General features: G+C 36.8%; 1 protein-coding gene across 1 annotated transcript; it reads right to left on the minus strand.

Moving 5' to 3' along the window:
* Nucleotides 1-6697: 6697 nt before the first annotated feature.
* On the minus strand, nt 6698-9529 carry LOC141336910 (protocadherin-8-like). Its single transcript, XM_073842630.1, has 2 exons — nt 7012-9529; nt 6698-6928 (listed from the first exon to the last, which is right to left on the minus strand). The coding sequence occupies exons 1-2, from the start codon at nt 9442-9444 to the stop codon at nt 6698-6700; spliced, it is 2664 nt and encodes an 887-aa protein (XP_073698731.1). The 5' UTR covers nt 9445-9529.
* Between the last annotated feature and the right edge of the window lie 4866 nt (nt 9530-14395).

Raw genomic sequence — 14395 nt, forward strand, 5'->3', positions numbered from 1 at the left:
CGACTTGTTAGTCATGCTAAAATAATGCTAAAATCATGCTAGCGACTTGCTAGTCGTGGTAAAATCATGCTAGCACCTTGCTAGCCGTGCTAAAATCATGCTAGCGACTTGACCGTTCAAGCTACATACTCCAAACTCGGGTCAGATCTTCATACTGTTCTGACTTAGTGTGCTATATCTTTTCAGACTGGTTTGAGTTCCGGTTTTCTTAAAAATTAATATTAAAAATCATAAAAAGTCCCATAGACTTTCATTGACCAAAAGTCCATGTCTGTTTGAACTATGTTTAATGTAAACTGCTAGAAGCCATTGATACTCAATTAAGCTTTAAGCTATCTATGTTCTTTCTAACTAATAACTAATCTATCTATCTATCTATCTATCTATCTATCTATCTATCTATCTATCTATCTATCTATCTATCTATCTATCTATCTATCTTCAAACCTTATCTATCTATCTATCTATCTATCTATCTTCAAACCTTATCTATCTATCTATCTATCTATCTATCTATCTATCTATCTATCTATCTATCTATCTATCTATCTATCTATCTATCTATCTATCTATCTATCTATCTATCTATCTTCAAAGTCATCCTAAAATCATGCTAGCGACTTGCTAGTCATGCTAAAATAATGCTAAAATCATGCTAGCGACTTGTTAGTCATGCTAAAATAATGCTAAAATCATGCTAGCGACTTGCTAGTCGTGGTAAAATCATGCTAGCACCTTGCTAGCCGTGCTAAAATCATGCTAGCGACTTGACCGTTCAAGCTACATACTCCAAACTCGGGTCAGATCTTCATACTGTTCTGACTTAGTGTGCTATATCTTTTCAGACTGGTTTGAGTTCCGGTTTTCTTAAAAATTAATATTAAAAATCATAAAAAGTCCCATAGACTTTCATTGACCAAAAGTCCATGTCTGTTTGAACTATGTTTAATGTAAACTGCTAGAAGCCATTGATACTCAATTAAGCTTTAAGCTCTCTATGTTCTTTCTAACTAATAACTAATCTATCTATCTATCTATCTATCTATCTATCTATCTATCTATCTATCTATCTATCTATCTTCAAACCTTATCTATCTATCTATCTATCTTCAAACCTTATCTATCTATCTATCTATCTATCTATCTATCTATCTATCTATCTATCTATCTATCTATCTATCTATCTAGTGACTTGCTAGTCTTGCTAAAATCATGCTAGTGACTTGCTAGTAATGCTAAAATCATGCTAGCGACTTGCTAGCCGTGCTAAAATCATGCTAGCGACTTGCTAGTCATGCTAAAAATCATGCTAGCGACTTGCTAGTCATACTACAATCATGCTAGCGACTTGCTAGTCATACTACAATCATGCTAGTGACTTGCTAGTCATACTACAATCATGCTAGCGACTTGTTAGTCATGCTAAAATAATGCTAGCGACTTGCTAGTCATGTTAAAATAATGCTAATATCATGCTAGCGACTTGCTAGTCTTGCTAAAATCATGCTAGTGACTTGCTAGTAATGCTAAAATCATGCTAGTGACTTGCTAGTCATGCTAGAATCATGCTAGTGACTTGCTAGTCATGCTAAAATCATGCTAGTGACTTGCTAGTCATGTTAGAATCATGCTAGTGACTTGCTAGTCATGCTAAAGTCATGTTAGCGACTTGCTAGTAATGCTAAAATCATGTTAGCGCCTTGCTAGTAATGCTAAAATCATGCTAGCAACATGCTAGAAACATGCTAGTAACCACCCTGGGTACCCTAGTAACCACATAGCAACACCTTAGCAACCACCCCGGGTACCCTAGCAACCGCATAGCAACACCCTAGCAACTACCCCGGGTACCCTAGCAACCGCATAGCAACACCTTAGCAACCACCATGTGTACCTTAACAACACCTTAGCAACCACCCCGGGTACCTTAGCAACCGCATAGCAACACCATAGCAACCACCCCGGGTACCCTAGCAACCACATAGCAACAACTTAGCAACCACCCCGGTACCTTAGCAACCGCAAAGCAACACCTTAGCAGCCACCCCGGGTACCTTAGCAACCGCATAGCAACACCTTAGCAATTAGATTTAGAAAAGTTTTTTGTTATTGGTGTTAATATTAGAAAGACAGACGGATGGATGGATGGATGGATAGAAAGTTTAGTTAGAAATAAATTAGAAAGAATTAGGAAAAAGAAACAGTTTAATTAGAAAAAGAAAGAAGGAAAGAAAGTTTAGTAAGAAAGAAACAGATTAGTTAGAAAGAAAGAAAGATTAGAAACAAAAAGATTAGTAAGAAAGAAAGAAAAAAGATTAGTTAGAAATAAAAAAAGGTTGAAAGAAAAAGGATTAGTTAGAAAGAAAGAAAGAAAGAAAGAAAGATAGATAGATAGATAGATAGATAGATAGATAGATAGATAGATAGATAGATAGACAAACAGATAGACAGATTAGTTCAAAATTAACTTTAGATAGAAAGAAATAAAGATAGATTAGTTAGAAAGAAAAAAGGTTTGAAAGAAAGGATTAGTTAGAAAGAAAAATAGATAAGTTAGAAAAAGAAAGATAGAAAGATAGATAAAAAATAGTATGAATGTCTTATATCTATCTATCTATCTATCTATCTATCTATCTATCTATCTATCTATCTATCTATCTATCTATCTATCTATCTATCTATCTATCTATCTATCTATCTATTCACATTCAAACTATTTATATCTTCTAACTATTTATATCTATAAATCTATCTATTTTCAAACTATTTATATCTATCTAGCCTATCTATCTTCAAACTTTATCAATCAAACTAAAACTATTTCAAACTGAAAACCTTTAAACTTTCTTTAAACTAAAAGCTTTTAAAACTACTTAAAACTTACTGGCTAGGCTTTCTCAAGCCAACTTAAAGTTTGCTAACAAACTTTTTATCTAGTTTGAAATAGAAATCATTTATAAATGTCCTTGATAAATTTAATGCATCCTTGATGAATAAAAAATTAATAAAAGAATAGGGATGACCCGATCAGGTATTTTGTGCACCCAAACCAATCCGAATCATTGAATATTGAGTATCTGCCCATACCAAGTCCCGATACAGAATTTATATTTCCTAATGCTTATGACAACAATGTCTTAGATAGTCTGACAGCAGATAAAAGTGAATAATAAATAAATCACTTTCGAATGCTTCCTTACAAAAGTTTGCATCAAATATGATAAACACAGAACCTGTGTGAGACACTAGAACAGGCCTCATTGACTCTCAAGTGTCACGCACGCATATTTAAAGTGCCCTTATTATAGATTTTTGAAAATTACCTATCATGCAGTGTGTAACACGGCTCTAAGTGAATGAAAACATCCTGCAAAGTTTTAAATCTGAAAGTGCACCGTGTATAGTTATTGGTGTATTGTAGTGATTTAGGATAAGCCAAAAACACGGTTTGTAAAATGGATTCATGATGTACTCATGATGTAAACATTATTTATTCTTCAGACATTGTTCTTTAAATATAATAAGTATCAGCTGTTTTCAACCACTGAAAATGTGTAATATTTCACAATCTGGAGCTGCATTTGCTTTAAGATCCCCATATTTTTGTGACTGAACCACATGGAAATATTCCCAAAAAAAAGTTAATTAAGAACCACAATTTAAAATCATATTGAGATATCTTAAGCTACATGCAAACTTTGGAAAAAAAAAAATATATGGCACTCAAATGTGACTCAAATGTGTTCTATGCAATCCTTTTGACAGAAGGAAACGAGATACAAAAACACACACACACACACACACACACACACACACACACACACACACACACACACACACACACACCTGAACCTGACAAGACATGGAGTCTAGAGTGCTTGATCTCCAAATGTTGTACTGGTATATACCATCCAATTAACATGTTTTAAGATAATTTAAAAAAATAGATACCATTTTTTCTCTAAGAAGAAACATAGTGAGGATGTGAGGATACTACCTTTTCGTTTTGGAATAAGTCCTAGTATCTAATGAATAAGCACTAGTAACTTTACAAAATACACTAGTACCTAAACAGGGCAGCTGCTGGCCAGATGGGTATCCTAAGCAGAATTGTATTGTTGTGTCATCTCCCCCAAATATTATGAAAAAAAAAAAAGAAAAACTACTATAGGGGTCAAAATAGAGCTTTTTTATTATTATTTGTATGTGTGTGTGTGTGTGTGTTTATTTAATTAAATTGTATTATTTAGAAATTGCAGTAGTAGCTTAGGGCACTTACCACCCATGGCTATGATTAAGCAATAAGGTACGATAGGCCGTGCTGTATCATGAATAAATCACGGCTGAAGGGCGTTGTTAGCCGTGGTTGCTAAGGGGGTTCAATGATACACAAAACCGTTGAGTAAAGCGGTCATAGCAGTGCCGTATCATGAATACGACACAGCTGCTGACCAATCAGAATTGAGGAATGGAACTAACCGTTTTATAATTTTATTTATACAGTTGTCTGATTGATTTTATAGTCTCAAGCATTCAGAAATCACACAAAAGAAAATTAAGCAGTTTTACTACGATAAAACCATGGTTACTTTTTGTAAGGGTTGTGTTATTAACGCCAACAGCCAAAAAAAATTCACAGGATTATGAAAGTACATGAAAGTGACTTTTTTTAAATGCGTTTTTCTTCTTTTTTGTTGTTATTTTGTCTCTCACTGTTAAAATAAAGTAGGCAAAAAAAAAAAAAAAAAATTTCCTCACTGTATATGTAATAATGGCAAAATTATTACCCAATATGCAATTTAATCATGACGATAAAATTCCCAATGCCTTTCGCGTCAGCATATTGATGCCGAAGGTATCTTATTTAAAGCAATGGAGGACCTTGCACATTGAAAAATGATACTAAATGGGTACCCTGTGCGTCACACCAAAGTGACACCAAGGGGTCCTGACCAAGTGTCAATATGTGACGAGTTAGGAGTAAGAATGTGTTGGTACTGTACCTAAAGAATAAGCACTAGAGCCTAAATATTAAGCACTAGCTAATGAATAAGTACTATTACTTAATGGAAAAGACACTAGTATCTAAAAAATAAGTACTAGTAGCATGAAAATAGACCATATGGATTATAGATTAAATGTTAGAACACCTTGCCATAGTTTAAACTCTCTTGCACTTAAAGCACAAATGAAAGTCACTCATATCTGTGTGGCATATCAGACACCCTGCTCAGCGACGCTGTTACTCTAATTACAAAATTGTATGATTAATTATGGATTTTAAAAAATACTGATTCATCAGACAATTATTAATATTATTTATTTACAAGTAATTCGTACATGTCTTTGAAATGTAATAAGTAAAAGGCAATTCAGCTTTTTATGCACATTTAGCACATTTTCATCCCTAAAATTTAATTCCTTACTGCAAATTTAAAAATGTTCACTAATTAATAAGATGAGACATATAACCAAGTGCAACACAAACATTACAGACATATTATACAAATAAATATATAAACACACAAAAATGTTCATTAATAACAAAAGCAACATTCTTTAAAATTAAGTAGGCTATACAATTTTTATTATCTTATATATATAAAAAATGTAAGTAAATATATATATATCAGTTGCATTATAAAAAAATATGTTCAGCATTTCCAGAAAAATGACTTAAATTATTATTCTCTTTACAAGGTCTGTCTGTGTGTGTGAAAATCTGTATAAGAGCAACAAACTTTCCACATATCCACACAATAGACAATTTGTCTGTGAACAGCTGTCGGTATGGCTGGTTTTGTTCATTTTAAAGAGTTCTTTAATTGCTCTTTACACTTCATTTTTGAGACAGTGTGTTGCTGTTTGTGAAAACACCAAAAATGTAGTATTTTCACTTTCATGCACCCTGATCTTCTGAGGTGAATTAACTGGTTATATAGTCATATTCTCTGTGCAGTACTTTTTCACAGACACTTTGCAATCCCACTGTTTTTGGAATGTGGGCTTGGTTGTAGTTTTCCCTCCTGAGAGTGTCTTGTAAAAGTGATCCTGTCTTCGCAAATGAATGTGCTAAATTGCAGTTTGTCCTGGAAGCAGTTGGACTCCAGCAGTGGTCTGAATGGCCCAAAATCTTGCACTCACTTGTACATGCCCACAGAGCTTGAGAAAGAAAAAGAATAAGTATAATTGACAAGTAGAAGCCTATCTATCGTTATGCCAGTGTAGAGGTTACAGTAGAACCCTCATATCTCTGTCAGATGACATTAAAATATGCAGTTCCTCTTTGGGCTCTCCATAAAACCACATTTCTGATATAAGTTACTATATTTTCTGTGTTCTTAAGACTTTAATATTTTTTTTGAAAAGATGCGTTTTCACCCTGCACTAAGAAAAAAAATTAGGCATCTTATTTATCGACCTACTAAATTCCTATAGCAGCAATACCTACTTGCAAAATGGCCACAAAGTAGCTATCCAAAAAGGAACATAATAAGTGATGAAATCAGTAAATCCTGTAGTGATAAATCTCCATGCATCTAACATACAAAAACAAACTTTTCATTTACGATTGCATATTCAGACAGAATGCAGTTATCAGATAACTATCCTCACACGGTTAATTTTCGTAAGGGTAAGCTTAGTCTTTTACATTTAGTTTTGTCACTATGTGGAAAACTTTACATGAACACACGTTTCAGCACCACTGATGCATAGACTTGCCGTTTTGAATGTTGTTCTGATGCTCCTCTTTTCTCAAGCCATCGCCGCTTATATCTGAATCACTGTCATTAAAGTCGCTATCTCCAACTCCGCTGTCCTTTCCACTATGAGGCTCTCGTGCTGATATAGTTGCGTACGAGGTGCCTTTCCAAATTGGAATCTGTCTCATTGCATCTTTACCATAACTAGGTACAGTGGAAAACCCCTAATAAAAAAAAAGAACAATAACTGAGAAAAGCCATATAAAGATATCAAATACAGAATTCACATTCTAGACTTCAGACTTACCTCTGGCTTGACACCAAGGCTTTTGTCCCCTAGTTCACGTGGACTATCTTCAGAGACACACGTACCATCTTCAGAGCTGCAGGATATATCACTGCCTCTCTGGATCAAACCAGAAAAAGTTGTCTTGTTTGAGTAAGGGTGAATATCAAAAACGATGTCACTGTGAATTGAAATTAGAGGGTCGCTGTGGTTTCCCTTTGCCTGGACTCTGTCCTCCTTTCCAGAATGGTTGTGGCCTCGATTATCCACCTTTCCTTTATTACAAGTGGTCGCTATTATAATAATAGCTAAAAGTAGTAGTGCGCAGCTTCCCGCCAGAACGACAATTATAATGATTGAATGATCCCCTTCCCTAGTCTCCTCATCTATGTTGTGCCTGAATACATTGCGGTCACTGGGGAGAGATCCTGCCATTATGAAATTGACAGTGACTGCTGTAGTTAGGGAAGGTCTCCCGTTGTCACTGACAGTTACCGTTATTCTCAAGTTCTCATAAACTTCGTAGTTGAGTTCATGATTCAGATAAATTTCTCCCGTGGCTCTGTTAATGGAGAACACAGAAGCGACCCCTTCTGAGATTCTGAACGACAATTCCGCGTTGACACCTTCGTCAGCATCCCTAGCATGTACCTGGGTTATAACGTAACCTGAAGGCGCGTCTTTGGGCAACAGAACCTCGGCAGAATTATTAATTAGCGCAGGCTGTGTGATAAAAGGAGCGTTGTCGTTCTGATCAACTATTTTTAGATTAATGATTGCACTGCCTTGGAGTTGTGGTGAGCCTCCGTCACTTGCTTGAATACGTAGCTGTAGCTGTTTAAGGACCTCAAAGTTGAAACTTCTGAGCGCATAGAGCGAGCCTGTAGCTGGATCTAGAGAGACAAAAGTCGACACCGGAGAGCCTATAATGTAGGTGTCCAAGAGCTTATAGTTAATTTTGCTGTTTTGCCCTTGGTCAAGGTCTCTGGCCACCACAGTTGTGATATATGCGCCTGGTGCGTTGTTCTCCATCAAGGACACTTCAAAGACTGGTTTACTGAACACAGGGGCGTTGTCATTTTCATCACTCAACCTTATAGTATACTGCTTACTTGTTCTGAATGGAGGTGATCCCAGATCTTCGGCTACAACCGTTAAGTTATACTCTACAATTTTTTCTCTATCAAGTGGAGATGTTGTTACAATCATAAAGCTGTCCTTGTAGGCTTGCTGGAGTTTGAAGTGATTGTGCCCATAGAGGGTACAATGAATATCTCCGTTTGCGCCCGAGTCCTTGTCTGCGATGCTGACAAGAGCCACAAAGCTTTCTTTAGCAGCAGCCTCTGTGATGTACGCTATTCCCGCGGTGACTGAGGTCATGGGGGTAATGGTGATTTCTGGTGCGTTGTCATTCACATCCTGCACATGAACAACTACTTTACAGATGGATGGGCTCGGATTAGGACCCAAGTCGGATGCCTGTATATCGAACTCATAGGTTTTCTTGCTCTCAAAATCAATCGGGCTCTCGAGCGTCAACCGCCCGGATTTTCGGTCAACACTGAAACGCTGCCGGATCTCCAAAGGCACCTGATTCCCGAACCCATACACAACTTCCCCATTCAAACCTTCGTCTGGATCAACCGCGTTAAAGTCCACAAGCAAGAATCCCACCGGTGCGTCCTCCAGTATATCAACTGAAAAACTGTTCCGGTCGAACACAGGGCTATTGTCATTAAAGTCTTTTACTTTGACATTGATTTTTGTGCTGCTGGACCTTGATGGATTTCCTCCGTCTGTTGCGAAGAGCTCCAAAACGTAGGAGGTATGTGTCTCCCTGTCTAATTCTTTTATTAGCACCAACTCTGCATATTTAATCCCATCAGCTCTGCTCAACACATCAATGGTAAAGTGACTGTTGACTGATACTTGGTAGCTTTGAATGTAGTTCGAACCCACGTCCTTGTCCATAGCAACGTCCAAAGGAATTCTAGTGCCGAGTGCTGTGTTTTCTGATATTTCCAAAGTGGATTCCATTCTGGGGAACTCGGGAGCGTGGTCGTTGATGTCCTTTACTTCCAGTTCAATATGAATTAATTTAAATTGCTCATTCGAGACACTCACAACGTCGAATGCAATTAGACACTGCATTGTATGCTTACATATTTTTTCTCTGTCTATTCGTTCTCCAATTGTTAGCTGTCCGTCTCTTTCTCGGAGTCTGATAAAAGATGCATTGAACTGCTTCATCATTCTGAAACTGGTCTTAGAGCTATCTGAGAGATTTAAGGACATGTCCTTTGCCAGGTTTCCGATGACAGTGGATAGAGCTTCCTCTTCGTATGTCTGATATTTCATGGTCATTGCCGCTGATAAAGTGGAGAGAAAAGACAAAAAGGCGACGACCACTGCCCACCAATGCCACAAAACTCGACTGCTAGAAGTCTTTCTCATAGTGTCAAGATTTACAGCTGTATGTAACTTTAATTAAAGAAAATTTTTTTGAGCAAACAGCTGTGCGGTAAAAAATGTAGCCTATTTCGTTTCTCTGTCATGTATCGTTGAGTTCGATAAAACTGCAATGCCTGGGTGGTTTATAGTCATCGTCATGCAAATTAGATCACGTGTGACCAATCCCTGCTTTGAAAAAAAGAGGTCTTTTAAAAGACATCTGAACTCGTTAAGAAATGCCATAAAGCAGACACTTTGATGCATGTGCACTAGTAGTTGAATTTTATGAAGAGAGAGAATTAAGGTAGAATTAGAGAGATGTTTATTTAAGACATGTTTCCTGAGCTAAATTATTACCTATTAATTGCAGTGTGTTTCACTGGATTAGAAATAACCTCAATTTTGTGGTGATCATTTTTGTATTATTCCTTACGAATACTTACATAGCATTCATCAATGGTGATTGTGATTGAATGGTGAAGTCAAATGTTAAAATTATAAGATGCTTCACGTGCAAAATCGGGTTTAACTGTGCTGTTGCAACTTTTTCTCCGCAATCTCGCCTGCTGTGGCAGCTGTAGAAAGTTCTTTTCAAATAGGATTTATTTGAAGCGTCAGGATATTTAAAGGGATTTCAATAGCCGGATTATATCAAAGGCTTATGAACCCCTCGTTAGCACAAGTATACAATAGCTTAGTGGGGTATCCCAATGGCGACCACAGCGTCTGTATTATTTTGCAATGACAGCCGGAGGGAGATGAAGTTCCTGGGGCTCTCAGGTCTGCGTTTAAACCCAAACATAATAAGGGAGCGCCATGTGCACTCTTTTGACTAAATTAAGCTGGCCAATGAATTGCTCCCGATTTAAAGCCCCTATTGAAACGCATTTAGAGAGCAACTGAGATCTTCACGGTTATTTAAGAGTTTTTTCTCCTTTCTCTCTTCCCCTTCATTGGGCAACACTTGCCATTTAACTGAGCCACAAAGAATCAGTTGGTATCCATCTGTCACCAGTGCGCTCGAGATGCAAGATGCAAAATAATTGGCCGATATTTTTCCTATTGCGCTTGTCTGCTTTAAAGATAGTATTAAATCTAAAATGTATCATGTTTGGACTGATAATATTTGCATCAGGTCTGCCTCCAGAACAGACCGACCATTTTAGCTTTTTACATTACCGCACAAAACCTATTAAAACAAGCTAATGTGTGATTTTTTGTAACTTTCTAGAAAAAAAAAAAAAAAAAGGAAAGTAGCCTACATTTGTTCCAGTTGTAGCTATCTACCTGAAACCATAGCATAGCAACTAATCTAAAGTACATTTTTTAAATAGCCTTCCGTATAATATTAACATTTATAGCTTTACGTTTTGTTAATTTTCTTTATTATATACACCGATCATTTGCTATGCAACAGCAGAACATATAACCGTTAAATAGCCCTCGGTTTATTGCCAAATTCACTGAATAATAAATAAATTCAAATTAATTGACTGTTAATCTCTAAAACGTTTAACAACAATTGTGCAGATTTCAATAAAAAATGCACTAAATGCGTGTTTTATTGCAATAAAACAGTGGCAGATGTCATTGTGGCGTTCATAAAGGTATTTCACGTGGGACTTAACAGTAGGCTATCTGGCACAATATTTGGTTGCGGACCCCGCTCACTATATGACATAGGGTATACCATGCACATTTCCCTTGCACGATAAGTGTACCATGTTATAATATATGTAATTAAAGCATAGATTAAAGATCACAAATATTAAAGTCCAGTTTTACAGTTTTGAGTGTTAAATGTTAGGGTATAGACATTCCACAATAGCATTCTTCACAACGGGTTGAAATTTACTGTACACTAAATAAATAAATAAACAAACCTATCTCTCAGTGATAATTTTCAGGAATAAAACTCTACACTTATACGCTGAATTGTTCTTAAAACTCTTGGGGCTGCTTGTGAGACCTTCTGACACCCAGTTACCTCTAAACCACTTAAGTATTAATAAATATTCTCTCTCGTGATTCACACGTCATTTTTGGTGTCTGCTCGCGAGATGCACAATAGCAGTATTAGACCTGAATGAATCACGTATTCACAGTCTATTTGCATTTTTAAAGAGTGGAGAAAGGCATAGTGACCGTGCCATTGTGAGGGCATTTGTTCTCATGCACTCATGAGAATTGTTGTCTGAAGCGTTTTGTTTTTTTGTTTTTTTGAGAGAGAGAGAGAGAGAGAGAGAGAGAGAGAGACACACACACAGACAGACAGAGAGAGTGAGTGAGTGAGTGAGAGAGAGTGTGGTGGGGGAGAGCATAAGTCTTTTGGTATGATAATTAGGAGATCTGGACTTTTCGCCAAGCATAAAAGCATTAGAAAAGACTTATGAAGGTGCTTGGGGGTGATGACTAATCGCTTGAATTTATACATACACACAGGGCCGTCACTAGTGGGGTGAAAGGTGGTGACGATTATAGGGGCCCACTGCTGGGCATGAAGAAGGGCTCCGGCGATCTCAACTAACTGGCTGAGGCCAGCCTAAAAACACGTTTAGGACAGTTGGCTGGCCACTACTGCGCGTCGTTACGAAAGCTTATCACTTGCACGTGTTTTTAAGCATTGCCAGTTTCAACATCCAAAAGAGATTAAAGCATTCAAACAAAAGATGGGGAAAACAACTGAATACTCGCTCGCTGTGTTCGGTGAGCATAGAGAGCAACGTCTCACGAACAGCGCGCAAACACAGAACCGAGCTCTCCTTCTCGTCTTCCTGCACCCTAATGAACAAAAACAAATTGCCAGTTTAAACATGCAAACACAAAAATATGTGAAAGAGGCTAATTCAGCACCGCGGCGCACAGAACGCACGCATACGTTTTAAAACGCTTGAGCATCGAATTTGCCTGTTCTTGCTCTTGAACTGACAAATACATACAAAATTATGTCGAAATACCCGTCTTGGAGAGTATCCTCGAAAAAACTGTCGGTTATGTTTTAAGTAAAAGTAAACAGTTGAGAAAACAGTTGAGAAAGAAATGTATTATATTGGATGCATGTCTCTAACTGACCGCGCCTATAGTTTACTACCTGCGGTCGGTGTGCTTAATATTAATCCAAGAAAATGAATGAAAGAAAACCACTCACTGCTCTTGACTGAATTACTTTGTAATTTTAACAAGAATTAATCTATATTTAATTTATGCAGTGCTATTTTACATTCGATTATTTGGTTTCTGTACCTGGACACCTACAAACTTGAAAGAAATTAGACATTGTGTAAAAAACACAAATAAATAAATAGAACAATCATACAAGTTAAACGATTTCAAACAGTGCCCATGGGTACAACTTGCACCGCCCGCAAACCCCAGCTACAGTTTCCATGTTTTACGGGGACATTTCATAGTGTAATGCTTTTTATACTATACAAACTGCATTTTCTATCCCCTTACTATAACCGTATGGAGCCCCTAAAGGGTCATGGTAGTGGAAAAACAATTTGGGGTGGGTGGAAAAAATTTGGGGTGGAAGATAAAAAATTTTTTTTTATTTTTTTGTGCGGTCTCTCAAAATTTTTGTATGGAAGTTTTTCCTCCCACCCCAATTTTTTTATGGAAGTTCTTATGGAAAATTTTTTTAATATTTTTTTCTCCCACCCCAAATTTTTTCCCTCCCACCCTAATTTTTTTTCCCACCCACCCCAAATTTTTTTCCTCCCATCCCAATTGTTTTTCCACCACCATGACCTTCTAGGGGCTCTGTGCCCTACCCCTTACACAAAATGTTCTGCTATTTTAGATTTCAAAAAAAAAAAAAAAAAAAAGAACAAAAAAAGATAATTGTATGATGTATACGCTTGTTTTCTCATGGGGACCAAAAAATGTATAATGTCAAACATGGTATTTATGTTGTTTAAGTATTTATACTTGAAAACAAGCAATACGTTTATAACCATAGTTTTATGCAGTGCTCCAGATAAAACTGCTGTATCAAGCCAACACTAAATACCCACCTGTAATACAAACATGTTAATAACTCCAAATACTGACACATGCACTCTATTTGTAGATTATACAAATATTCTCTGCGTGATAAATTCAGACATCCAAGTTTCAGCACTCTTATAACATATATAAACATTTAAGTTAACACTTCAGCAGAATGCACTAAATTAAAATTTTGTGTTTAGGTCAGAGAAACACATTCACAAGAAAGTGCAGAATGAGAACAAAAAGAGTGGCTGTAAAGAGAAAGAAATGAATGCATAGGCACACACAAAACAGCTTTAAATAATAACTAGAAATCCATTAGAAGGCTGGCGTAGTTTTAAGGCACAGATTGCTGGGTAGACCGAGACAAACCCCACATTCTGCTCATGAACAAAGACAGTAATGAGCTGGAAGAAAAAGAGGTGTGTCTGGTCTCTTTTCAAAACTCACTTCACACACTCACACAATGGTCCGCACACCCTGCATCCCTGCACATACACACAGAAGAGGAGGAGACCCGCCCTCCTGAGATCTATTTTATGACTCTGTTTGGATGTGTTAGAATTTCATTCAAGTTGTTGTTAACTATTGTTCCAGCTGGGCAACATTTTATTTGTCTGACCCTCACCCTGGCCATATGTCGCTATAAAGTCCCCTATTCCACAGTCACTGTCCCTGGATCTCACAACTGCTGCACTGTGCCACATTGCAATTCATGAACAGCTCTGTGGATGAACTCTCAATGAATAAAATGGTTTAGACAGAGGAAAGCATTCTGTGTTTATATATATATATATATATATATATATATATATATATATATATATATATATACACACTACCGGTCAAAAGTTTGGGGTCAGTAAGAGTTGTAATGTTTTTAAAGAAAGTCTCTTATGCTCATCAGTGCTGCATTTATTTAATCAAAAATATAGAAAAAAAACTGTAATATTGCAAAATG

Source organism: Garra rufa, chromosome 6, assembly GCF_049309525.1.
Source record: "Garra rufa chromosome 6, GarRuf1.0, whole genome shotgun sequence".
NCBI classification, from domain to species: Eukaryota; Metazoa; Chordata; class Actinopteri; order Cypriniformes; family Cyprinidae; genus Garra; species Garra rufa.